General features: G+C 39.3%; 2 protein-coding genes across 4 annotated transcripts in view; one reads left to right on the top strand and one right to left on the bottom strand.

Annotated features, from left to right (window-relative positions):
- Positions 1 to 13,873, top strand: part of LOC128999684 (protein l(2)37Cc) — a 102,101-nt gene extending 88,228 nt beyond the window's left edge. The window contains exons 4-7 of the mRNA XM_054426310.1: positions 9,734 to 9,876; positions 10,899 to 11,015; positions 12,674 to 12,769; positions 13,410 to 13,873. Coding sequence (XP_054282285.1) covers positions 9,734 to 9,876; positions 10,899 to 11,015; positions 12,674 to 12,769; positions 13,410 to 13,625 — 572 coding nt within the window. The 3' untranslated portion in view covers positions 13,626 to 13,873. The remainder of the gene's footprint in view (positions 1 to 9,733; positions 9,877 to 10,898; positions 11,016 to 12,673; positions 12,770 to 13,409) is intronic.
- The window catches only part of LOC128999677 (E3 ubiquitin-protein ligase CBL-B), a 216,910-nt gene that overhangs the window by 75,787 nt on the left and 114,240 nt on the right, over positions 1 to 26,883 (bottom strand). Inside the window, exons 8-14 of one of the 3 annotated variants that reach the window (XM_054426298.1) lie at positions 26,131 to 26,211; positions 25,283 to 25,410; positions 24,527 to 24,630; positions 20,243 to 20,485; positions 19,552 to 19,657; positions 18,367 to 18,548; positions 16,834 to 17,356 (exon numbers count right to left, since the gene is read on the bottom strand). The exons of the other annotated variants lie outside the window; for them this stretch is intronic. Of the exons in view, the coding sequence (XP_054282273.1) occupies positions 17,253 to 17,356; positions 18,367 to 18,548; positions 19,552 to 19,657; positions 20,243 to 20,485; positions 24,527 to 24,630; positions 25,283 to 25,410; positions 26,131 to 26,211 (948 nt within the window). The 3' untranslated portion in view covers positions 16,834 to 17,252. Of the gene's footprint in view, positions 1 to 16,833; positions 17,357 to 18,366; positions 18,549 to 19,551; positions 19,658 to 20,242; positions 20,486 to 24,526; positions 24,631 to 25,282; positions 25,411 to 26,130; positions 26,212 to 26,883 lie in introns of those variants that run through there. 3 annotated transcript variants of the gene reach the window in all.

Genomic DNA, 26,883 nt, shown 5'->3' with positions numbered 1-26,883 from the left:
TGTAAAGTAGTGGTATTCACCCCCCTCCGCAGTAAACCTGCAGACTAATCAATTTTCCATTTCCCTTATTTGATTTACACTAGAATATCTCCTTAAAATTATCACATTTATTCCCTATTTAAATAGCATTAGTTTAACATGTACCGTACTTTAGTTGAGCGCCGGCGGACGGTGCCTGCTATCTGACCGTGGCAACCACTGTAGAGACTTCTGGTCCAGACTGTACCGTTGGACCTTGTGAAATTTGGACCTTGTGAAACGCTCTGTTTATTTGATATTTTAACGTTGGACTTTGTGAAATTTGGACATTTTGAAACAGTGATTATTTGAATGTTATAGTTTTGGACTTTATGAAATTTGGACCTTGTGAAACGCTCTGTTTATTTGATTTTTTAACATTGGACTTTGTGAAATTTGGACATTGTGAAACGGTGATTATTTGAATGTTATAGTTTTGGACTTTATGAAATTTGGACCTTGTGAAACGCTCTGTTTATTTAATGTTTTAACCGTTGGACTTTGTGAAATTTGGACTTTATGAAACGCTCCCCTTCGTTTCACATAATAAAGTTAAAACGACCGATTTTACGAATATTTAACGCCGATGGCAACATTACTTAACCTGTTTGTTGACCAACGACAGACGACGACGACAACTAGACCGGCTCAACAGGTGAATTTCCGATCAGCTGTTGGCTAGTTCTCAAACTCACCACCAGAGCGATTAAGCCTCGACCGAGGAAAGGTTAGCTAACACACCAGTTAGGCTCCTTTTTACGTTTCACGTTATTTTTGTTTTATCTTTATCATAGGTACGCATACTTAACTTATTTTACTTTTTCGTTTTCATAAATTACCGATTCGAATGATCTAAATTTAATATCGTAACTTGAGTCTTGACCCGCCAGTTCCTGCCTGCCAGTGACTAGCGGTGGCGATCGTTTATTTTATTTTAATCAATTAGTTTTGAAATTATTACGATTTCTCCGTTCGCTTAACGAGTAATTATTATTACTTATATTATTTTAATTGACTCGACGTTTTAATACCCCGAGACTTGTCGTCTAAGTTCTAAACCCCGTCTTTGGCGGGTGAAAGGATCGAGTCTTGGGAGCAGGCTGAGTTGAATAATCAGCTACAAAAATTAGTATTAAATTTATTTTAAACCACTCACGTTAAATTATCCGTCCAATTATATTAATTAGGCCCCGACGACTCTGTAGGGATTGGGTTTTACATTATATTCGATTTTATATTATTTACCTAGGCCTTTAGTTAATTATTTTAAAGTTCATTACGAGTAATTGAATCACATTGGCTTCAGATTGAATACTCGTCGGCCCTACAGAGTCATTCTAAAAGTTAGGCAAAATTCTCCAAAACACTTTTACGAAGGCTGGGATGATATAGCTCCAACTGAGCGTCTGCAGGATTTCCTGAGCGCTTCTAGAGCTCTGAGCCTTCGATTAAAATTAAATAAATTGATCAGTCAAAGCCGTGACAACTTCGTATCGACCCCTGGATTTTTCTCGGCTCCTTCTGAGCACTCCGGGGAAGAAATTTGAGTGTGGCCGGTTCTAGGGGTAGGCCTAGCCTGACTTAGGTGAATACTAGTTTATTCCCCCCCTAGAATTTTGCGTCACACTTTTTTAAACTTTTCCACTAGCTGATTCTGTCTATGCTGTCGTATGCTTTTTTGAAATCTATAAATACTGCGCTAACATTCTTGTTGAACTCCCAATATTTTGAAATTGCCTGCTTTAGAATAAAAATCTGCTCTATCGTGGACCTCCCTTTCATAAATCCAGTTTGTTGTTCTTCAATTAGCGTTTCTACATAGGGGTTTATGTTATTTTATTGTTTTGCTCGATCATTAAATAGGTGGACCTATTACCTAATTGATTATTCAATTTGTTTCATGATTTATTTGGTTTTCAAAAGTACAGCAGACAAAAACCTTTTAACTTTGTCTCACACATTTCTATTTACATTTTTTTTTTTTTTTTTTTTTTTTTTTTTTTTACTGTTGTTCTTGTAACTACCATACCATCTAGGCCTACTTCTGAAGAAGCCTCTGAAAGAGGCGAAATATTAAGTATTATTATGTGTGTGATTTTATGTGTTCTTTGACTCGTCTGCAACCTTTCATCAGGTGAGTTAGCTGTGTCCTCTCCATCCTATATATTTATTTAATCCAAGCTAAATGCTTTTTCCTAAAAACATATATTTACAAAACAATTAATTTTGGGGAGATTATGTATAGGCCTATAAAAAAAAAATAGTAATACAAAAATTGAAACACACAGAATGTATACTCATAAACTCCCTGGGTGTGATTGGTGACATACCGGTGGTTAATGAAGTAAACAACTGCAACTCTACAGACTGCCCGTGAGATGATGGGGCTCCTGACACTAAACATAATTTGTCTTGCCGAAGAGCGTCCTACATTTAACTCGTAGATAATACAAGAATCTACTGTATGTATCAATGTACCGTACATCTTATTTTCAATCGAACGAAGACTAAGATAAGTTTACTTTAAGTTAATCCTTAAAATTGGTTTGCTGCCAAAATAATCTGCCATCTAGGCTCTAATTAGACTAAATCAATGTCATATGAAAAAATCAAATTGTGTCAAATAACATTAGTTAAAACAATTACCCTTACACATTAGTACAGAAAAACACATCAACAAACCAAACACTGTTATTCAGGACAGTTATTCTTGACCTAGTATCCTGATTACCTGATATTATCCTGATTATCAGAGCAGACTAATGTCTTTTTCCTACAGTTACCTAACAATGTACATGTTCTCTCACTGATTTGAGAAAGCAAAGTGTCCAATTCGCTCATCAGTGAGACAATGGGGACCCTTTCCGTCCCAAGCACAGAAATAATTGCCAAAAAAATATTTTTATGGTTTTCTGGGTTCTTTTAGGTTCAAATATTGCAAAAATAACAATAGTTACAAAAAATAGTTTTTAATAAAAAAGTTAGTCCCCCTGCGGTTTCGGGGTTAGAATAGAACCGCAGCCTTCCCGGGCTTGTCGTAAGAGGCGACTAAAAGGGTGACCGACGCTCTCACTGGGAGTCCTTGGGAGTGCCCCTGTTGTGTTTGCAGGGGTTGATGTGTGCTCTGCACTGCCGATGGGTATTCTCAGTGAGTCGTGAGAAGCCAGCCACTTCGGTCCTTGGTCAGGGAGTGCGGCATGGATGTAGAGGTCGGGCTCTACATTGTGACGGGTGACCCCTGGCACGTCAGGTATCCGGTGCTGGGAAAACGGAGGTTGGGCCTCGGGGAACTGGGGTAGGGGCGCTGTCCTCGAGGGTATACCCGTTCCTGACTATTCCGGGCCGCCCCTTGCCGCACGATGCGCTGGTAAACACAAGATGGCTTTTATAACAAATACCCTGAACACATCTTTGATAAGTAGCTCGAATGAGCAAGAAAAGAAGTCGGAAGTAGAGCGAGACCCTTTTGGACGAAGCTCCAAGGTCCAGAGATCGCCAACATTGAAAGGCGTGAAGACGTCCCCTCCACCTGCATCTTTCAGGTGTACAAAGGACTTGACTTTGGGATCTCCCTTGACAAGTGGAGAAGGAAACGGTGGACCACCCCCTAAGTCTGGTGAAGGGATGCCGGAGGAATCCCTAACATCAGCGTTATATTTGGAAGTGTCGGGAATGGTACTTCTGCGTCAGCAATATCTCGACGCAGAAAATGACATTGAAAACCGGCTTCGAAACATGGAGCAGACCATAAAGGCAATGCTTGAAACCTTTAAGACGCAGAGAGGAGTTAACCAAGTGGTTAAAAATGGTATGGCTAAGCTCGAGGACGACCTTGGTTTTGTCTTCGCCTGCCGGCTGGTGAGCAAGGCGGCCATGGAAAGGATCGCCGAGAAGGTGGTGTCCCTACCTGACGACAATGCGCGACCTTCCAAGAAACGCAGGAGGCCTACATCAGAAAGCCCTCCAAAAAGAGAAGAGGTTGTTCATACAGCAAAGCCTAAAGTCAAGGTCAAGGCGACCCAGACTTCTAGGTCCTTCTCTGACGTAGTTGCCGCTCCAGCGAAACCTCAACAGCCACAGCAACCTGCGACACCCATTGAGGGTGGCTCCCGAAAGGGGTCAGTCGTAGAAACACCATCAGGGGCTGTGTGGGAAAAGCGCCTTACGAAAAAGGAGAAGAGGAAATTGAGGCACGCGGAAGTCGGCTCCAAGACATATGTGGCAGTGAGGGCGCAGACGACCGGCGTGACCCAAGCTGTGCCTGGCTCGGCACTCGCTAAAAAGTCGCGGCCCAAAAAGCCCAGGACTGAGGCAATTTTGGTCAAGCCTTTGGAGGGAAGATCATTCGCCGAAGTCTTGGGTGTTATCAAGGCCAAGGCTAAGCCAGAGCAAACCGACACGGTTGTACGGTCGATTAGACAAACCCGGGACGGGGACGTCCTCCTCGAACTGTCTAAAGATAAAGCCGCCTTTGCTGCCGAACTAAAAGCAGCTGTGGAAGGTCAGGGCACCGTTCGTGCTCTCGAACCCAAGACGTCCGTTGAGGTTCGGGATATGGATTGTGTGTCAACGGAGGATGACGTCATTGATGCCCTAAAAAAAGCTGTCCCCGAGCTTGCTGGACAAACGGCTAGTCTGAGGGTGTGGCTCACGAAACCAAACCGGAGTCAACAGCGGATGGCGGTCGCCGAAATGGCAGACGCAAACGCCAGTAAGGTTTTGGCACTCCAGCATTTGAGGGTTGGATGGGTTAATTGCAGGTTGAGACGGAGGGTGGAAGTAACGAGGTGTTTTAAATGCCTTGATTTCGGCCATTCCTCCCGAAACTGCGAAGGGCCCGACCGAGGCAAGAACTGCCTTCGATGCGGGGAGGTGGGTCACACTCGTAGGGACTGTAAAGTTGAGACCTGTTTCCTCTGTAAGGAGAAAGGCCTCAATGATAAAAACGCTAAACATATAGCTGGGTCTGGGCAGTGCAGTGCATTTAAAGGCGCACTACAACAAGCGAAAGCCCAACCACGAAGATAAGGATCCTCCAGTGCAATGTAGATCGATCCAGGACGGCTGACGCGCTTCTCAGTCAGCTTGCCCTCGAACACGGTGTTGACGCGCTCTTGGTCAGCGAACAGTACCAGTACCGGGACAGGGACCCATCTCTTTGGTTTCCCGATACACTTGGTACTGCTGCGTTCTGGGTTCGTAATACAGCTAAGGTGCAGGTGAGGAGTCACGCGAAGGGCCGAGGATTCGTTTGGGTCCGGTGCGGGGATGTCACTTACTTTAGTGTATACCTCACCCCCAACGAGGCTATCCGTGACTTTCGTGGAAAGATAGACCGCCTGGAAGAGAGCGTGCGCGATACCGCCGGGCACGTTGTCGTGGCGGGGGATTTCAATGCTAGGGCTGTCGAGTGGGGAATGACTCTCACTAATTCCCGGGGGAAGTACATCCTGGACTTTGCTGCCAGGGCTGGACTTGTTGTCATAAACGAGGGCAACACGCCAACTTTCCAGCGTCCCGGAATGAGGGGAACGATCCCAGACATCACGCTTGCATCTGAGTCCCTCTTGCCGAGGATACGAGCCTGGAGAGTCCTAGAGGATTATACGGCCAGTGACCACCAGTACATCATTTTTGATGTCATGGATAGTCATCAGAGACAAGCTACCATGTCTCGGCAGGTGCCCGTTCGGTGGAACACCAAAAAGCTGGACGTGGCCAAATTCACGGAAGTCATACTACGGGGAGAGCCAGTGGTACCTGCTGCATCTGGCGTGGCTCACGCAGAGACATCAGTTACATCATTGATGAGGCTGATAGTCTCGGCCTGCGAAGAGTCAATGCCTCGCAGGAGATCCCGGTGCGATAAGCGACCTGTGTACTGGTGGACAACCGAGATCGCAGAACTACGACGGGCAGCATTGAGAGCCAGACGTCTTGCTACCAGGGCCAGAGAACCTGAAGATAGACGTCTTAAGTCTGACGCTTACAAGGTGGCTAGGAAGTCTCTTCGCCGGGCCATTAACCGGAGCAAACGCAGTTGCTGGGAGAAATTAAGGGACGATGTCGATTCCGATCCGTGGGGCCTTGGTTACAAGATAGTAACCAAGAAGCTTGGCACCCGCTCTCCACCTTCCGTTATGGACGGGGCCTCTATGGAGAGGATCGTAAAGTCCCTTTTCCCGACTCACACACTGCGCCCATTGCGGGAGTTCGGAAGGGTGGACGACATACCGCTTTTCAGTCTCGAGGAGTTGGAGGCGGCCGTTCTGTCCCTGAAGAACAACAAGGCTCCTGGACCGGATGGGGTACCTGGTGAGGCCCTGAAGAAAGTCTTTTCAATAAACCCACAAATCCTTTTGAGCACGTACAATGCCTGTCTGGCCGAGGGGAAGTTTCCCTTCTGCTGGAAAACAGCTAGGCTTGTGCTCGTGGGGAAGGGAAAAGGAAACCCAGACCTACCCTCCTCTTACAGACCTCTCTGTATGTTGGACACTGCTGGGAAAGTCTTGGAAAAGTTGATCCGTTCCCGACTGAATTCAGCCGTGGTTGCTGCAGGGAATCTATCCCCTCGTCAGTACGGTTTCAGGAAGGGACGGTCAACGGTTGACGCTATTGAGGAGGTAAAGCGAGCCGTAATGAGAGCTGAGGAGTTTAACAACTATTCTCGTCGGGTTGTGCTGCTTGTAACACTTGATGTGCGAAACGCATTTAATTCCGCGAGGTGGTGCGATATGCTCGACGCACTGGAGAACACTTTCCACGTCCTGGCATACCTCATGCGCATGATAGAGGACTACCTCCGGTACCGCCTCATCATTTACGACACTACAGAAGGCTCCAGGACGATGGATGTAACTTCTGGTGCTGCTCAAGGATCCATACTGGGCCCGGACCTCTGGAACGTCGCCTACGACAGCCTCTTGAGATCCGAGATGCCTGAGGAAACTGTCCTAGTTGGGTATGCAGATGACGTTGCGGCTTTAATAGCTGCACGTAGCATTGAGCTTGCCCAGCTGAAACTAAATCGAGTCATGCGAACCATTAACGCATGGATGGCAGAACATGGTCTCTCGCTCGCTCTGAGCAAAACTGAGATTGTCATTCTGACTAAAAAGAGGATTGACACCATCGTGCCTTTGATGGTGGGGAACGTTGAAGTCCAAACCACTCGTGCCGCAAAGTACCTTGGGGTCATGGTGGACAGCAAGCTCAGCTGGCGAGACCAGATCACCCGTACGGCGGACAAGGCCGCTAAAATGGTTTCTTCCCTTAGTCGGTTAATGGCCAATGTCGGAGGTCCACGGTCCAGCCGCAGAAGGCTGTTGATGTCTGCGGTCCAGTCAGTGCTCCTGTACGGTGCGGAGGTCTGGGCAGACGCTCTCAATAAGGAGGTATATAGGATGCGGCTCGCCCGAGTGCAGCGTCAGGCAGCACTAAGGGTAGCATCTGCCTATCGAACAGTGTCCGAACCCGCCGTCCTGGTGGTTGCTGGAGTCATCCCCGTCAAACTTTTGGCGGCGGAGAGGAAGGCAATTTATCAGCGCCGTGGGGAGGACCAGGCAAGTATTGAGGAACGCACCCGGACCTTCCAGCTGTGGCAGGAGAGCTGGGAACAGGAGACAAGGGGGCTCTGGACCAGGCGACTGATACAACAGGTCCAACCTTGGGTTAATCGGCGGTGCGGAGAGGTGAACTTCTACCTCACCCAATTTCTGACGGGTCACGGCTTTTTCCGGTCGTACTTGTTCAGGATGGGCAAAGCCGTGTCACCCGATTGCATATACTGCCCAGGCATTCCCGATGACGTGGAACACACTTTCTTCCACTGCCAGCATTGAGAAAGGCCCCGCCTAGAGGCTCAACAGTTCGTAGGACTGCTGTCGGTGGACACGGTCATACCGATGATGATGGAGGGTGAGGACAATTGGACCTGTGTGTCACTTTACATCCAGGGTGTTCTCCGCGCCAAGAAGCTTGACCTCGACCGGGATGCGGTGTAGGTCAAAAAATAAATAATGCCAGAAACGGTGCGAGCCCTGTGGGCTTAGGTCACATGTTGGCCTGACTTGAAGTAATGTGACAAACAATTCCAGGTCTGTGTCCAACAGAGTAGAGGGGGTTTTTTAGTGAGTAGTCTGTGATAAACTCAGGAGTCTCACACTACAGGCTGGCTACCTGTGTGCGTAAAAGCATTTTCCCTCCTCACCCTAAAAAAAAAAAATAAAAAAAAAAAATAAAAAAATAAAAAAGTTAGAAACATGAGTCCAAATGGACTCATTGGGACTCTACGGTACTTATCGAGATAGGGAAATCATGAAAAAATGTACTCATTACAACATCAAATTTTATTTTTCACAAAATTACTGTTATTGGCACAATAAAATATTATTTCTAAAGTAAAATTTCTTCTGTTGAATTCATCTTTTTCTACAAATTCCCTCCTCATCCGCAAGCTCTTCGATGTCTGATAAATCACCTCGAAGTAGGCGGTCTATTTCAGATCTGCTAATTCTTTGGTCGTCCATGGCCTACAAATAAATAAATTCAAAAAAATATAAACTAGGCCTATATGTATAAAAAAACAATGAAAAGGTACTGGATACATAACATAATAATTGATAATAATCAAATAGTATAAGCGTAGAAAAATGCTCTGACACCAGTATTTATGTTTATTATAATATGTATAGTATATGTTAAATATAAGAAAACTAAATGAATAAAACAGACATAGGACTAAAATAAGTTTTTCAACAGTTTTGTTTATCAGTCTTTATCGTTTAATCCTTATCATATTATCACTAATTGATTTGATAAATAAATGTGAATTCTCATATCACTCCATGTCACTGAGTCTTTACATGTCATATGGACTCATGATTTATTTTGCCCCTGACTAGGTTAGGATTAGAAATAAAGTCCTGGAAACAGGCTAAAAATGATTTTAAAAGTATGACTTATAGTACAATATTTTTTATTGTTGTAAAGATTGTATAACTTACCTAAAAAAATCATGAAAATGTGGGAAACTGCAGGTGCACCAAAAACTCTGAACAGCTGAAAATTTCCTCTTGACAAACAATTCTGGTGAACACAGCTGAGATTCCAGTTCTGCCAACCTTCAGACCATTAATACACCTCTCATATTATGATACCATTTGGCATCATTGGGACTTTACAGAATCAGGAAACTTGAAAACAAATCATGATGCCAAATGTCATCATTGGGACTTAAAGGGTTCATTGTCTCACTCTAATTACTTTGTCTCACTCCAGATTTGCAACGTGAAGGCACGAAATAGTGAGCGCGTAACATGCAGGCAATGTCGTATGCGTGCAAAATACGTTCGCAGCACTGGCTGTAAATCAGCTGGTCAACTGTTGTACTGTTGTATTTGTCACTTCACATTAAATGTTATATTAAAAGTTCACTTCTGTGTAAAAATAGGTTATGTTTCTTCACCAATTTATTTGTTTTATGGTAACTGTAGGAAAAGTATAATGTGCAACTCGAGTTCAAAGTACAATTGCCTCACTCGAGAAACCATTCCTCACTCGCCTACGGCTCGTGAGTAAGGATTTCTCTCGAGTGAGTCAATTGCTTACTTTTCTCACTAGTTGCACAAATAACTATTACCTAGTGACAAAATACCTGCATATGAGTAAACTTTTAATAGGCTACTATTTAATACTGGGTGAATTTCTAATTTAGATCTTCAAAATGTCAACATTACACTGAGAATACTGTTCCGACCCATTCCTGAACAACTGCCGAGGATTTATACTATTCTTGGTGTGGACTATGATGAAAGAGTGTTGCCTTCTATCACAACTGAAGTTCTGAAAGCTGTTGTAGTAAGTATCTTTCAGTATATTTACTTAGGTACACAATTGACTGATTAACGGACAATGCAGTTTATATAGTAATTACTCTGAATGGGAATCACAATGCAATTGGAATGAGTTGAATAAAAGTGTTTATGTACCAATGTTGCGAGGGTTAGTGCTGAAATTATGAGTATATTTCGTTATTCGTTGACAATATTCCTTTGTGTTCAGATTTTTAATCCTAAATATTGCCCGTGGTAATGAAAACATCATCGTCATCCGAGATTGCTGCTAAATTCTGAATATTTCCCGTGGCTGTGTAGACATCACCATTGTCTTCTGCAATGGCGGTTGGATCCTGAATATCTCTCAAAGTTGTGGAGACATCATCATCATCTTTTGTGATCACGCCAAAATCTTGAATATCCCCCGCGGCAACAGAAACATCACCTTCATCCATGATCGTGGTTAAATTCAGAATACCTCCTGTAGTCATGTAGACATCATCATCATTGTCTTCCACAATCGCAGCAAAATTTTTAATATCCTTCGCAGTAAAAAAGAAGATACGATTCTCAACAAAAATTGAAAATTTCCCAAAGTAACAGGAAAATCACCATTTTTTTCCTAAGATCGCAGCCCAATCCTGAATATCTCCCTCTCATATAGACATCATAATCGTCGCCCTAGATCATGACAAAATTCTAATCGTCTTCCGTAATTGTGTAGACATTATCATCTTTCATGATCGTTGCAAAAATCATGAACATTTCATGCAGACACTTCCACTGTCTATCACAGTCTCGGAAACTTTATCATCACTCTTCGTAATCGTGGCAAAAGTGCAAATTTTTCGATTGTGCAATCTTTGCAGACATATTGGATATCGATTTCATTATGTGCTCTACTAGAAAAAAGATTCTCGATTCGATACTGATACCAATGTCAAAGGTTCTGTGGTATCAAGAATTGAGGTATCCCTAATTTCTAGCAGTGTTTGATCTGGCTGTTTGAACGTTTCTAGCAGTGTTTGATCTGGTTGTTTGCAGGCCCAGTTTGATGCTGGAGAGTTGATCACACAGAGAGAGCAAGTCTCGCAGAGAGTCAGCAAGGCCCTTGTAGAGAGAGCTGCACAGTTCGGTGTCATCTTGGACGACATCTCCATCGTAAGTGTTTAGTCCTCACTGGCCCACAACAGTGGAGGTTAAACTATTTATATTATTCATATTGAGAGAAATACAATTATTTTATGTCTAATAAAATTTGTGGATTAGGAATTTGAAATTGCTTAGGTAGTATTATCGGTTATTTAAGTATTGAATTCCACCACTTTAAAGTGACCAATAATAGTTATTTGTGCAACTAGTGAGCAATTGCAGTTTGTACTCGAGTTGCACATTATATTTTTCCTACAGTTACCACAAAACAAATAAATTGGTAAAGAAACGTGACATATTTTTACACAGAAGTGAACTTTTAATATGACATTTAATGATACAACAGTACAACAGCTGACCAGCTGATTTACAGCCAGTGCTGCCAACGTATTTCGCGCGCATACGACCTTGTCTGTGTGTTACACGCTCACTATTTCGTGCCTTCATGTTGCAAATCTGGAGTGAGTGAGACAAAGTAATTTGAGTGAGACAACGTTAACATTGTCTCACTGATGAGCCAATTGGCCACTTTGCTTTCTCAAATCAGTGAGAGAACATGTACATTGTTAGGTAACTGTAGGAAAAATTTTTTTCTCAGTTTCTCTTGATATTTTTATTCATAAAATTTCTTTGTTCATCAAGACAGCAATGTACATTGTGTACATATTTTAATTTGAATGTGAAAAGAGTGGATGAATATTTTAAGATGAGCGTAGAATCTTTGGCTAGGCCTATTGATAGAACTATATATACTATCCACTTGTTGTTGCCTGTTTTATTAATGAAAATAGACACAATTGAATTGATTCACCAAAATATTTTGCTGATGTGTATTACTAAATTACTTAAGGCCCGTTTTGCCAGAAGCGTCTGGTGCGTCCAACGCTCAGCGATGATCGCTAGAGCGATAATCGCTCAGCGTCTATCGCTGGGGCCTATTTTGCCAGAAGCGTCTGTTCCTTGCGATTATTTGATCAGTATAAATGGTTTACTTTGGTGGCAAAAGGAGTGTTTCTGAAAATGACCTGTAAGAGCAAATAGTAAAGTATTGGTTAGCTGAGGAATTAGACGATGATGAGATAATAGAAATGTTGGCAAACCTAGGGAAGAAATGCGTACTATGTTTTTAAAGAGGCCTTAAGAGGGATATTTTAAATTGATTTAACAGTCGTGTGCTGAAATGGTTTCAATCGGTTTTTCATCTTCTTCAATATTGAAACCCCACTTTGTTTGTGACATGTCACTAAACTTTAAAACACAACTTATTTAAGGAAACAAAAGTTAAGTCAACAACTAAACACGTGCTTATTCCAGTAATAATCGCTAGCGACTGCGTCTCCGTCTGCTCCAGGAGCAGTGGTCCGCGTCAGACGCTTGCGTCTCAGTTACAGACGCTGGCGGCTGTAGCGATAGACGCTTCTGGCAAAATAGACTAACCTAAAACAATGCAAAGCAGTGGGCAGCGATTGACGCGGAGCGATAGACGCTGAGCGTCAGACGCACGAGACGCTTCTGGCAAAACGGGCCTTTAGGTATCTCTTTTTTAGCATATTAAGTAAGTTTTAGATTAGGAGTAACCTAATAATGTATTTGTTTTCTTACACATTTAGTCAGTTAATTCTGCAAGTGTTCACACCAACTTGAACTGATCATTCCTTGTTTTCCAGACACATTTGACATTTGGAAAAGAATTCACACAAGCCGTTGAACTAAAACAAGTTGCCCAGCAAGAGGCGGAACGTGCAAAGTTCCTTGTAGAAAAGGTAGGCCTAATGATAGACAACATATTGTAGTAAAATCACCAACATAGGTTACATAGTTTAAAAAATTATTTTAAATTAGGGGAGACATTAGCTGAAACACACACACAAAACACAGTAACAATATCCGATGTGATCATTTTGATCAAGAAATTGGTGTGCGTAACGATAACGATTAACAAAACATATCAACCTCCAGGACGGAGGAAATTTAAATCACAATTGGATACTGTAATGTAGATAATCTAGGTACTGAAAATGTTCTAGTTTTTCAGTAAATCAGTTTTTACGTGGGGCATTGTGCTCTATATTAAGTCTAACAAAAAATAACCTACTTTTGAGCAGTTCATAAGCTTGTCGATAATTGTTTACTCCGAAACTTAAGTTATGTTTTATGTCATGTAGCTGATGTTTTGCCAAACCTCAGCTGTTGAGCTGTTTTTATAAATTAGGGCAGGTGGAGGGGATGGAATTGCTTCCCCCAAATAGGCCTAAATTTTATGAATGGAGTATCATTAAACACACTTTATAGATTACTCTGTCATTGTTGGTTCAGAAACACGCCACAAAAATGTTTAGAGTAGTGTTTTGTAGAAACTTGTTGTTACAAAGTGACCTTTCTGACCCAACTTGTGCATTGCAGGCAGAACAACAGAAGAACGCAGCAATTATCTCCGCAGAAGGTGATGCTACTGCTGCAGCAATGTTGGCCAAGTCATTCGGAGATGCAGGTGAAGGTCTAGTCGAATTGAGACGAATAGAAGCTGCTGAAGACATCGCATACCAACTGTCTCGGTCACGTAATGTCTCTTACCTTCCACCGGGACAAAACGTACTTATGAACCTGCAAGCCCAGTAGCATCGTTAACTCTACCAATAGACTGATTGTTGAGCATTTTGATTGTTATATTGTACAATGTTTATATTTAATTTTGTTACATCTTGAGTTACTATGACAAAACTTTCAATTTTTTTTACTGGGTGAAACTGTCAAATAATGTATTCGAAAACAGTTGCCAGCTATCTTCATTTGTCCATCATGTGTTTTTGCAGTCATTGAATTTTGTAGTTAAATTAGCCTTACAATAAAAATGTTTGTAAATTTCACGACTGTTTTTATCCTTTTTCTTTGACGCCGAGACATGTGAAAATCAAAGGAAAATTTCAGCCTGTTTTTCTTTGATGCCTAAATGGTCGGTTTGGACTACGGCTCATACTCTAAACGACTCAACCCATTTCAGATTTTCCCTTAAATATATTTATTAGGTATTCTCTGTCACACAATTCCTTCCATCCTAAAAAACTGTGAGTTTTTTTAACTTGCCAGAAAATACTTACCTTGCATCCATTTTTTGATTTTTCGATTTCTTCAAACTTTTGTAAATTTCAAAGCCAGTAGTATTTTAACTCAGTTTGAAAGGAGGTCCAATCCCTGATCTTGATATTATGTTCGGAAATTTAATTGTGTTCACAGTAAAATATGCATCTAAATAGATGTAGACACAATAAGATACATCGGTTTTGTAGAGGCAGGATTGAGTAAAATACAAACCACTAGTAAAAATATTTTAACATTTTTATTTACAATTTTAAGACATAAAGATTGCTGATGAGATGTTTGCTTTTGTACAACCATTGATTTGGTTAAAACATTGCTGTTGTAAATTCTTATATGGGAATATTCAAAGCATGTCTTCAAGTGATTTTTTAAGCAGATTTTAAAACACAGCTTTAGTGATATTGATGGTTTCATCTTTAAATTTGTCATATTGAACATTGATGAGTATTAAGACATGATATTCCAAACTGTGCTATGCTGACCAAAAAGTTACAGTAGAAAATATTTGTGAGTACAGTATAAAGTTTTAGTCTTGTATTTTGCTGAAACTTGAGCTTGACAGTGGTAAGTATGCTTTAGTATGTAAATATGGTCTCTCATTTCAGCAAATAAAATAAATTATAGTGTATAAATTGTCTTTACGTTGTCTCATTACATTTTAAACTTTTCTGATAAATCTGTTGCTCTTGTAATCAACAGTTCTCTTCTCTAGTTACAATAATAAACTATTTAAAAATCATTTTCAATTTTCAAACAAATGCATCTATATTTTAAATTTAAGCGTGTTAAAATTGTTTTAGTTATCAATAACTATGAGATGTTTGTTATGCAAAGGTCAGTTTTTTTTTTTTTTACTTATACTACGGATCATGTTAGTCTTTAACTTTAGACAAAAGAAACGTTTTTTTAAAAGATAGAAAAACAAATTCTACCTATGAAACAAAAACATTACAAACATGTATCAAGACCATTATCTGTCACTGTAGTCATAAGGTCTTGTATTTGTAATAATTGTTTTATAAAATTTGTTCAGGCCCGGTTTCACTGAAAACTTTTTTATGGAGGAAAAAGGTAGTTACAGTGATTACAATATGAAATGTAACACTTACAAAAGAACAAATGAATGTTTGCAAATATTATATGAACGCACATAAACTTATTAGATCAAATCACTTGCTCTTTATAGAATAGTTTTTATAACCACTCAATTAAGTTCTTGATAAACCTACCCTGTGTTTTTATTCAATGTGTCTATACTTTTGTAAGTTTCTAATTATTAGGTTAACATTTTTTAATATGACACCCTAACAAAAAACTAAACATACTGAAAAATTCACAAGTTAAAAAAAAACATTAAACATTAAGAGCAATTATCACAAAATTGGTGTTACAAGTGGCATGCAGTGCGACTAATTGTACGAAACATACAAATATTTGTTGGAACTAAGGAAATAAACATAGCTTGTTCACATAGGTAACCTCAAGAACCGTTTAATTTCCGATAAAGAATTAGTGGTTAGCATCTCGGGCTTTGGTGAGCGGTACAGGTTTGATTCCGGACATATCCACAAAAACGTAATGGGTTAGGACCACTTCCCTTAAAAAGGGTTTGTGATTCTTTAACTGAAAATTTCACTGGCATCAAACTTTGCACACTTATATCTAGGTACCTAGGGAAGTAGGGAACATTATATCAAAAGTCCCCATTAATATGAGGCAAGCTCTAGCGGCAATTAGCAAAAACAGGGCACCTTTTTTGGTTTTTGGCTAATATCTCAAGAACCGTTGGATGGACTTAAAAGTGGCTCTATACCAATGAAAGACCATAAAATTTTCAACAAAAATGACATTTGCACTTTTATTTTATTCCTAATGGTAACCGAGTTATAGGGCTTTAAAATTAGGCGTTTTTTCTCAAACTGTCGGGGTACTAACAATGGTGCAAAGTAAAGTACAGACAATTTGAGGAAAAAACCCCATATTTTAGCGCCCTACAACTAACCCTATAACTCTGTAACAATTAAGTTTGTTGATAATTTAATAATCTTTCATTTAGTATTGGTCACTTTTAGCTCCGACAAACGGTTCTTGAGGTTGGGTCATTAATTTTAGATTTTGACTGGACTATATTTGTTGAATGAGATGCCAACCTCTTTATAAACAAAAAATATTCCAAGTATTATGTTTTGTCTGTAACCATTCTAACCAGGCCTTGAAGACCTTACAATTTTAAGGACAAAAAAATTACACTTGCTAAAACTAGGTGACAAGTAACTACTAATAACAGTACAAATAACTGCTAATAAAAATTAAGTAACTGAAAATGAAATAAGCCGAACACTGCACAGTAGTTTTTATTTCTGCACAAAAAATTAGCGGTCTGTTAGTGATTTGTGTTTTGCAAATGTTGTTTATACGTTTACTGCATTAATTTAAGTTCTTGAGGGTACTAAAGATCCAGTAAGAGATAAATTCAATGTAAAATAATACAAAGCACTTAATATTACAGTAATTGTACGTTACAATAGTTTTCAGATTAAGAAAATATATTTTACTGCAGTTTATACTACACAAGTTTAATAATCTAATTAGTTATAACTTATAACATATAGTGGTAAAACAAACTTTTATGGTATTACATCATACAATGATCATACACATTATTCTTGAGACTAAACACATGAATAACCCTATCTGATTTTGTGAAGTATTTATAACAATATTCAAAGACTAAGGTTTTTCCTGGACTAATGTTAAGGATGAACTACTCGCTGTTAACAAATTGATACGCATGATTTCAAGAGGAACATATATATCAGCATGAGTCTGATACAAAATGATTGTTCAACAAACTAACAGGATGATTGTATCCATCTCAACAATAACTATTTGTACATATTTGCAAGTACGAGGGGAACGATTTACAAAAATATTACAAGTTAACATTCAATAAGTTTCGAATAAGACTAGAATGTGTACAAAAATATTGCATGGTTTTACTCGGTAAAGTTGTAAAATAAATCAAGTATAGTTACACGGTTTGGTCATAAAGTCTGTGCAAACTAAGTTGAATAGTGCTAAATGGCTATGTACAAGCAAACTGATGACACATTTAAACCCTGTCACTGTAAGAGAAGAGACGCCTCATCACGTTGTTTGTTTGGTAGCAAACTCGTTGAGGATGTCCCAAGCCATATCTAGGTCATTCCGGGTGATCCCCAGGGCTCGGATGACCGCTTCTTGGGAATATCCTACAAAATACGAAAATCACTATAAGTTCCTAGTGGAAATATGTGGAGAACTGTTGTTAGGTTAACCAACCTGTAATTCATTCTCATCCCACTGTGCAGACCCTAGAGAAGGAAAAAAAGTGTGATCAAAAGAAACCCAGTAAATACCAGAGTTGTTAATTTTAATTTAAAGAAATTCATTTCTGACACTCTGCAACATTCTGTTACAAAAGTAAATTTGAGTACATCATATCTATGTCTCCAACAGAATACAGAAATAACGCTTCTCTGATGACAACTACGGGGAGGGAGAGATAATAATAATACATGATGGCTGCCGTGGGTTCCCAAATTTACATTCCTGCCATTTCCTAACCTGACTGCTCCTCGGTTCGGCGGTCATACACATCACACAGAATTCCGACACCTCTTGTCAGCAGAACAATCAGGCCAAACCATCGAACGTGATGTTGCAATGGATGAGCCGAATTCTTTGTGACACCAAAATCCAATTAAATTGTAAGCTGGTTAGTGTGGTTGCAAATTGTTTCTCTTGCTCAATTGCCGATAGCAGTGGCTACAATTTATAACACTGCAATCTGGCTTAGTACACAGAGCAATAAGGAACAGAGGAGACATTCAATGGTACAATAATTAAGTAGCGTTTAGCACTATTTGCTGGTGTCTGGGGTAAAGGCTTAACACCGCCCTCATGTACCACAACGCTCACGGTGGAGGAAGACACTATGCCCTGTGCGATAGGAATATCTGCACAGTGCTTGTCACTCGGGCTCTTTCTTGCTCGTCACATGTATATTTCCGGCACAACATACTAGAGCTGAAAGCGCATGGTCGTCCCATAAGCAAGTTTCCTCCGAATCTTTCATATCTGGTTAATATAAAGGATATTCAAATTCATCCTGAATGAAGCCTAGAGCTAGCCAAAGTAGAGGGAGTTTTCTTTACATTAATGACAATTGACAAATGTTTGAACAGGTGTTTTTGATTATTGTTGTAGATATATCACTCACCTTGAGAAGTGAGCTTGGCGATGTGGTCCATGTTGAGGTTCTCGTATGCCGAGGCAGGAGAAGGAGTGGAGGGGGGGTGTGGAGGGAGAGTAAGACTGCTGGAGGAACTCTGAGAGTCGACAGACGACGCTCGCGAGGGACCGTGCACTATGCTCACATTAGCGCTCAGCTCCAAGTTTAACCTGAATTGATTAAGGTGTTGGTATTATTATTACATAGGACTGATCAAATTCGTAAGTAAATTCCTTGTTAGAAATCAAGCTAATATTGATGATTTACCGTGACCTGTTTCATCATCAAGAAGAATGTTTAAAAGATAAACCTAACTACATCACAATTTTTAAGCTAGGAAAAATTCCACAGTACGATTTAAATTTCAAAAAATTGTTTTGCATCGTTCTTTTTTAAGAGAAAGATGTAAGATAATTTATATGAGAAATTAGTGTCTAGTTGTTGAAATTACACAAAAAATACAAATTTAACACAACACTAAAACTTTGTTCCATCATTGGATCTCCCCAGAAATAACTGGATTTTAAAAATTTTACAGGTGTTGGTTTTATACTTTTTTTCCTTCTTAATTTAATTATTTCTTCTTTTGCTAATTGCACAAGATTTAGAATGAAAGAATGCCATGTAGATGTAGGGCACAGTTTGAATTACATTGTTTAATTGACGATTGCATGTCATTCATGTATTCAAAGAACAATAGAGGGCCTAAAATTGATCCTTGTGGGACCCTACAATTCAATTTAGCGATCCTGATGTAAATATTGTATTGTGTTTCATAATGATTTTCCTCTGGTATGTTTTTTTGTTTTATAAATAGGAATTTACCCAAGACAAGGCTTAATCAGAAGATTTACAGTATTTTTAGTTTAGGTTTTACAATTTTTGTTACCAACATAATCAAAGACCTTAGATACATCACATAACACAGCTGTATAATACATACAGCAAGAAAATAAATTCATAAATAGTGGGAAAAGCTAGACTCCAAAGTTCTTGCATAAACTAACCAACACAAGTAGACTTCCCACCCCATTGTAAATTTTGAAGCTCGTTTTTGTGTCTAGTTCATGTCTGGTGACACTGGTGGCTAGTGTCGACGGAATTTTGTTTCTATTGTTTTAGAGTTAATTTCATGATTTTTGCTTGAATTTTCACAACACTGACTGCATTTACCTATTATCTGCTGGGGAATACTTGGCTGTTCCAACACCAGTTGAGATTATAGGTGCCTCCAATCCCGTTGTCAACCCATAGATCGGTTTTATCACAGTGATATTTCCTTAAACAAAATAATAAATGTGTTAGAATGGAAACCCAAATCAGTATGGTTTCTTTGGCAATAGGAAAAACAAACAGAATCAATCGGAACAAACAGAAAACGTTTGTTCACGTTTTTCATGCTAGTTTATTAAAATAAAAATATAAAGGATCCTCAAAAAGTCTGGGAACTCGTAACAGCATTTTATTTTTTAACCAACCACACCTAAAATCTTAAAAATCTACTTTTTGAAACAAACCTAAATTTGTCCAACTTAGTGGGAAAGGAGACCTTAAATGAAAACATTCATGGAGTAGTACATTAAATGATAGGTCTCTGTTAGGACAACACAGTGGCACACACCCACTAAGCCAAAACAGATGGGATTTAAAGTTACAAATTTGTGCTTGCTGACCTCCATCTCTTGCCTCATCAGCCCCTTGGCTCTTTAGAACTTAACTTTTAAAAATTGCCACAGGCAAATTAATTATGTAAATTAAAAAACTTAATTTATAAATAGTTCTAGTTAAGCATTCTTCTTGCCCCAATTAGTTTTATTTATTCATTTTTGTATGGTTCAGAGAGTGGAGGAGGTAGGTAATATACCTGGTAGGATGATAGTGTTCTCATAGCTGGGCTCCTCAGAGAGAGGGGCGAGCTCCGCATAATGAATAGGTGGTTCCGGAGGTAGAGGTGGGGCAGACGGGAGATCTGCGGGGAATTGATGTGTGGTGAGGGACTTTGTAGGCAGCATGTTGGCAATCGTGCTGGGGATGGTGGGGCAAGACTGGTGGCGAAGGTGGTTTCTTGCAGTCTGTAAGATGTCGTATCTCGACTCTGCTGATAAGCCTGTAAAGGAAAATACATTTGAAAATCCGAGGTGAAATATTTAACTGATTTTGCTAAAAGTATTTATTTTTAAATGCTCAAATATTTATAAGAGAAACAGTCTAGCTCCTCAGTTAAGCTCCTGAGCGGTATGTACACCAAACCGTTGATCAGCTTATCAAAAGCAAAGAACTGATCAACAGTTTGAGAGTAATATTTCCTACATAACCCCATAGTGTCTTCAAGAGAATCAAACCTGTCCTTATTATTAGACCTACAACTTCCAAGACGTCTCAAGAAGAGGTTAGGTTTCCTAAAACTAAGACTAAACCCATTATAGGTTCAAATACTGACAAAAGTGGTCTCAAGCGTGCGGAAAAATCCAAGGCAGTTTTTGTTAGTCGTTGTTCTTCAGATACGGAAAGTAGTGACATTGAATCCTATCTAAAAAGTGAAAATGTTATTTGTAACAAATGTGAGAAACTACCTACCAGGTTTTCAGACTATACAAGTTTCAAGGTAAGCGTCTCTGATAATCTTGTTAAGGACTTATTGAAACCTGAATTTTGGCCCGAGGGAATTTTTGTAAAAGAGTTTGAAGAACGTCGTTCAGGCAGACAAAATAACGTTAAAAGCTACATTCCTTCTCGTACTTTTTTAGGGAAAATGCAGCCCCGTCAAACTCAATCCTAGGTTATGGGCCTGAAATCTTGCCTAGTACGGGAAAATCTGCTAGTAGCCTGCTTGTGTGTGCTATAAATTGCAATCTATACGCAATAAAATTGCTGAACTTGAGATACTTTGCTGTCAACTGGACATTGATGTGCTTTGTGTCTGAACATTGGTTGTTAGAGGCAGAAACTGCATACTACTCTAGAATCAATAGCCTTGACCTTGTATCTTGTTTTTGTCGAGAAACCCCTTGGGGGGGTGTGTCAATTTATATTAATACTAAATGGAACTACTCTTTGTTAGACTTAAGTGAGTACTGTGAAGAACTGCATGCAGAATTTACAGGTATAATCATCTCTAACTTGAATCTCATTGTTGTCACCATGTATCACTCGCCTAGTGGTAGTTTTGAACGCTTTTTTTATCTACTTGACATGTGTCTAGTTTATTTAACTTCCCTGGGGTTAGATATTATAATCGGCACTGACCACAATGTGAATATACTCAACCATCCAAGTGAGGCCAGTGATTTCAGGAACATTCTCCGCAGCCATGATATATTCTTCAGTGTCAATGAACCAACCCGTCCGTGGTCTATCTCCTTTAGACACTGTTCTTACCAATCTTGATAGCTGGAGATACATGGCCCATGTAAGTGTAGATCAGATATCTGATCACAAACATGTTTTTTTTTAAACTAGATCTACCTGAAGGTGTATCCAAACATGGTCTGCAGGAACCTGACTACTTAAATAATCCTGTCAAAACTGTAACTTACAGACAATTTAATGAAAGTAACTACTGTTACTTTCAATGTGTATTGACTGATCTGGCAGTAAAGTGGCTCTCTGAAATAGAATCATTTAATGCTGAACAATCCTTTGACTATTTCTTTGATAATTTCAGAAAAGTTTTTGACTATTGTTTTCCCTTAAGAAATAAAACCTGCAGGACTGTGCCTCCAGCCAAGGCAAATGCTGGGTGCAGTGTAAACAACTGGTACACACCTGAACTCTCTGCCTTTAAGAACTTTATCCTAGGTATCAGTGACTTATGCAAGAGTAACCCACAATTGCTGCCCTACCTTCGTGATCTCAGGAAGCATTATCGTTTGAAGGTAAGGGAGGCGAAGCAATTTGCTACTGCTACTGCCATTGCTACATCTCCAAATGCATGCAAGGCTGCCTGGAACTACATCAATAGGCATAAAACCCCCACTACTGTTCCTGCTAAAGACTTTTGCACTGCTGATGAGTTTAATTCATATTTTCTTGAGTCTGTTGATGAATTAATCCTCTCTTGTAAACCTGATCCATCTGTTCCTTATGATTGCCTTAATTCTGTTCCATTTGTTCCCACTAATTTTTCATGGACACCTGTTACTGTTGATAAGCTGCTTAGAGTAGTCAGTAGCTTTAAATCCTCTAAGAGTCAAGATTTTTATAACATGTCTGTTGAGCTTTTAAAAAGATGTATCTATGTAGTTGCGCCAATCATTGTAGATATTGTAAATAAATCTCTGAGAGAAGGAGTCTTTCCTGAGGCTCTGAAGATTAGTAGGACTGTACCTGTGTACAAAAAGGGACCAAAGGACAGTACTGTAAGTTACAGACCAATATCTATCATCCCCATCTTTGGTAAGGTGCTTGAAGCAGTCATGTTAGAGCAGCTGTACAGCTACTTTGAGAGGCATCGCCTTATTGTGCCCGCTCAATTTGGCTTCCAAAAAGGAAAGTCCACCGTTCAGGCTGTGGACTGTCTTGTTCAAGAAATCTTAAATGGTCTAGAGATTAGAAATTCTACTTCTGTTATAATGTGTGACCTATCCCGCGCTTTTGACTGTGTGTCACATAGTCTCCTGTTGTCAAAGCTCGAAAGGTACGGGGTACGAGGCGATGCTCTCTCATTGATTAAATCTTATCTTGAAGGGAGGTCTCAAGTTGTGACTTGGAATGGTAACTCTTCCAATCCTCTGATGGTGAACAATGGAGTCCCGCAAGGGTCTATTATGGGTCCCTTCCTTTTTGTAATCTCAATCAATGACTTGTATCACAGTGTTGCAGGCAATGTCCTGCTATATGCAGATGATACAACTCTCTTTTCTAGTCACTCAGATTTTTCTGTATCTAAAGTTGCTGTGCAGGAATTATTAGATGTAGCTTCTATCTGGTTTCGCAATAATAAATTATGCCTGAACCAAGCCAAAACTCAAAACATCACTTTCAGTCTTTCTAGGGAACTGAGGGAAGAAAACACTGTAAAGCTGCTGGGCTTCACCCTTGACCCTCAGCTTGATTGGAACGATCATATTGAAATCCTGTGTGGTAAGCTAAGTCGTGTAATCCATTTGCTCAGACGGTTGAAGGCTGACATGCCATTTGAATTTGTTCGACTTGCGTACTTTGCTTTTTTCCATGCTCACATTCTGTATGGCACTAGGCTCTGGGGTCACTCCCCTGGAGTGCAAAAAGTACTCAAACTACAGAAGAAAACTGTCAGGGTCTTGTGTGGAGTCCATCAGCTTGAGCATTGTAAACCTCTGTTTGTTCAGCATGGTATAATGCCTGTACACAATGTATTTATTTACCAATGCCTGTTAGAGATTAAGAACAATGAATCAGCTTTTCCATTGGTTAATAATGTTCATCATTATAGCACTAGGAACAATGAAAATATTTTTAGAGATAGAGTTAGACTAGATTTAACTCTCAACTGCTTTCCTGTTGCAGGAATAAGGTTCTACAATGCCTTACCCATAACTGTAAGACAACTCTTACCGAACAAGTTTGCGACCACACTAAAAGCTTGGATGCTTGCCAATCCATTCTATTCCATTAAAGAGTTTTGGAATGCACAGCTTGTTACTATTGGGTTGAACCCACAGTAGTCCAGTAGAGGTATTACAAAAATGTAAATTTATTTATTTTTCTCTGCCTTGCATGGCTTGCAGCATGTGGTTTTCATTTTATTTGTATTTTTAGTTGCATGCATTGCTTTGCATGTTTTTGAGATCCTGCATGTGTTTTTTTTTTCAGCTTTTAATTTAATTTTGTCAGTCAAGAATGCTAGAAGAAGCTTAGCTTGGCATGTTATTTATTATTTATTGTATTGTTGACGTAGCCTATTGTCCTGTATATGAACTGAATGGCCAAATAAATCATTTGAATCATTTGAATCATTTATAAGTCCTAAACCGTAGCTGGTAGTTTACTAGGTTGACAGTTCCACATTTAGGTTTTGGGATTAGAGATTCAGAATTAAATTTTTATGTTTCCGTTTCAAGATTCTAAATTTCTGTTTTTGATCATCACTACTTCAAACACCAACCAGATTAGCTAAGTCCTTGTCAAAATAAGGTGACTTAAACTATGTACAACATATAAAATATACCATTGATGTTAGGCGTCTCATCAGACATGAGGTGGGCGGGGGGAGATGGACTACTAAGCGGGGGCGGCGGTGCTTCCTCACTAGGAACTGTCAGCTGGTTACAACTGAAACAGAGGGACATAGTTGTATACGTAGTGCAGGTTGATCTGGTAATTTTAATAGATTTTTGTTTTTGAATTTTCATTGGACACGACACCAGTGAACCCCGCTAATCCAAGCCCCGTTAATTATAATATCCTACAAATCCAAATAACTTATCGGGATAAAAAGGATACCTTATTTAAAAAATAGCTGATAAGATTGATGTAGAGATCTCTAGTTTGCGCCATTCTTTTTCTTTTTTCATTCCCTCAATGCAATTTAAACAATTGAAGTTAAGGGTAGGGGGAGAATCGGGGTGAACGGGAACTTCACATTAAATTAACAACAATGTGGTCCCTACATCAATAGATGATTCCCAAAAACTGCTTATTTCTATCTATTGCAATTTTTGCATAACTAAAGAAGCAAGTAAAAAAAATAACACCCTATATATATATATATATATATATATTTGAAAAAAATTGTGTTTTTGGCCTCTGGGGACATCAAAATGAAAAAGGAAATCGGTCCCGGGTCTAAGTCTTACCTACAGCCCTGTAGGGAAATTTGCTAAAAACCGCTAGCCTTCATAAATTCTGTTATAGTTTCTTCATTTGGTTATACAATCTGCTCAAATGAAAATACAGTTAATTTATTTATGTGTTTATCTGATACCTGATAGAATTGGCAGGTGTGCCAAGTATAGGGGAGGCGCGGCGGGGAGGTAGAGGTGGAGGGGGAGCAGTAGCTCTTCGGACCAACAGTGGTGAAGTTCCCGGAGATATCATTGGACTTCTCCCGCCCTGAATGATAGGCAACAAATCTTAAAATGTTATAAAGCCTACAACCAAAATAAAAATATAGCTGACAGTCTTATAAGACATTGTGGTAAATATTTAATCATACAGTAAATTGACTACACTCATTTCAACCTGTACTTCATGGAGTATTTGAAACACCTGTTTGTTCCTAAGCAAAGCTGAACCAAATTAAATTTACTGCTAAGCCTTGAGAGACTTTACTATCTCAGGCGGAAAAGAAATTTAAAATCCCCTAAAAGATTAAGGGAATGTTTGGGATATCAAAATGATTCAATGTTCAGAATGCAAACGTATGACAATATGACAACATATGACAATAAACAGTGACCGATTGGCAAGCCAGATTGTAAACAATAAACATCTGAACAGTTCGCAGTGGGCTCCCGTTCAACAAAAGAACTGTGCAGTGTGAAAGCTTGCTAACTACATTTGCTTCTGACGCACGGCCATGGTGCGACAACAAACTCAGTGACAATAGAATCTGTAAGACAGTACGGTTTTCTGCCGTCGCCAAAATTGTGTAGTGTGAAACCTCTCATGCTCTTCTTAACACACTACTAAAAAAATGTCTGTACAAAAACCGTTTTGTCTGAAAGGAGGGTAACTGTTATTTTATATCGACATACGACACATAGGACATAGATACAAACATATGACACTTAACAGTTGAATGAAATTTCACGTGTAATTTGATTTACTTACCCTACTATCAGCAGTTTCTGTACGAGGGGAAAGCGCGAGAGCTTGAAGACAACTATTGTTCATATTCCAATTGTTCAGGTCCTTAAATCAAAATCATACAATTACTACTAATTTCTTATATTTTTACCCCACATCACACCGAGACTAAGCTTATTTTTATTGGCCCACTTCAGTAAATCCTACGAAAAAAAAATCTTGAAAATTGGGAATGATCCCATAAGTTAAATGGAAAGAAACACAGAAATTGCCCTACCTTCCGAATTTTGATTGTATAGTTATACTTATACAAGCAAAAGTATAAGTGTATACTAGTGATGGTCGAATCCAGGAATTTCGAATCTTGAATCCGAATCCTAAAAAAATCAAATCTCGAGTCCCAAAAATAATTACAAATGGGTGTATGGTGATTAAAAAGGCAAGAATGGAATAGGAACCATTTAAAAATAAATATTACACTAACCATAAATAATTACTCTTTACAATGAAAAGTCACGTAATTACTTTTGACACACTGCAAAAATAACTGACGAATAATCGGTTATGGTTTTTGTAGGTACACTTGTTAATTTTAAATTCGTTGATCGACAGTATACTCTGTTCAAAAAATGGAAATGTCACAGTACTGTATATTACGACGTCAATAACCTTTATGGTTGGGCAATGTCACAGTATAGTGTATATTACGACATCAATAAATAACCTTTATTGGTTAGGCAATATTACATTATATATGCCTTATAATTCTATTCTAAT

Source organism: Macrosteles quadrilineatus, unplaced genomic scaffold, assembly GCF_028750875.1.
Source record: "Macrosteles quadrilineatus isolate MER2022 unplaced genomic scaffold, UCM_ALF_1.0 Scaffold_8__2_contigs__length_117827958, whole genome shotgun sequence".
Taxonomy (NCBI): domain Eukaryota; kingdom Metazoa; phylum Arthropoda; class Insecta; order Hemiptera; family Cicadellidae; genus Macrosteles; species Macrosteles quadrilineatus.
Note: the sequence above shows the minus strand (reverse complement) of the source record. Positions and strands in the feature narration are given on the sequence as shown.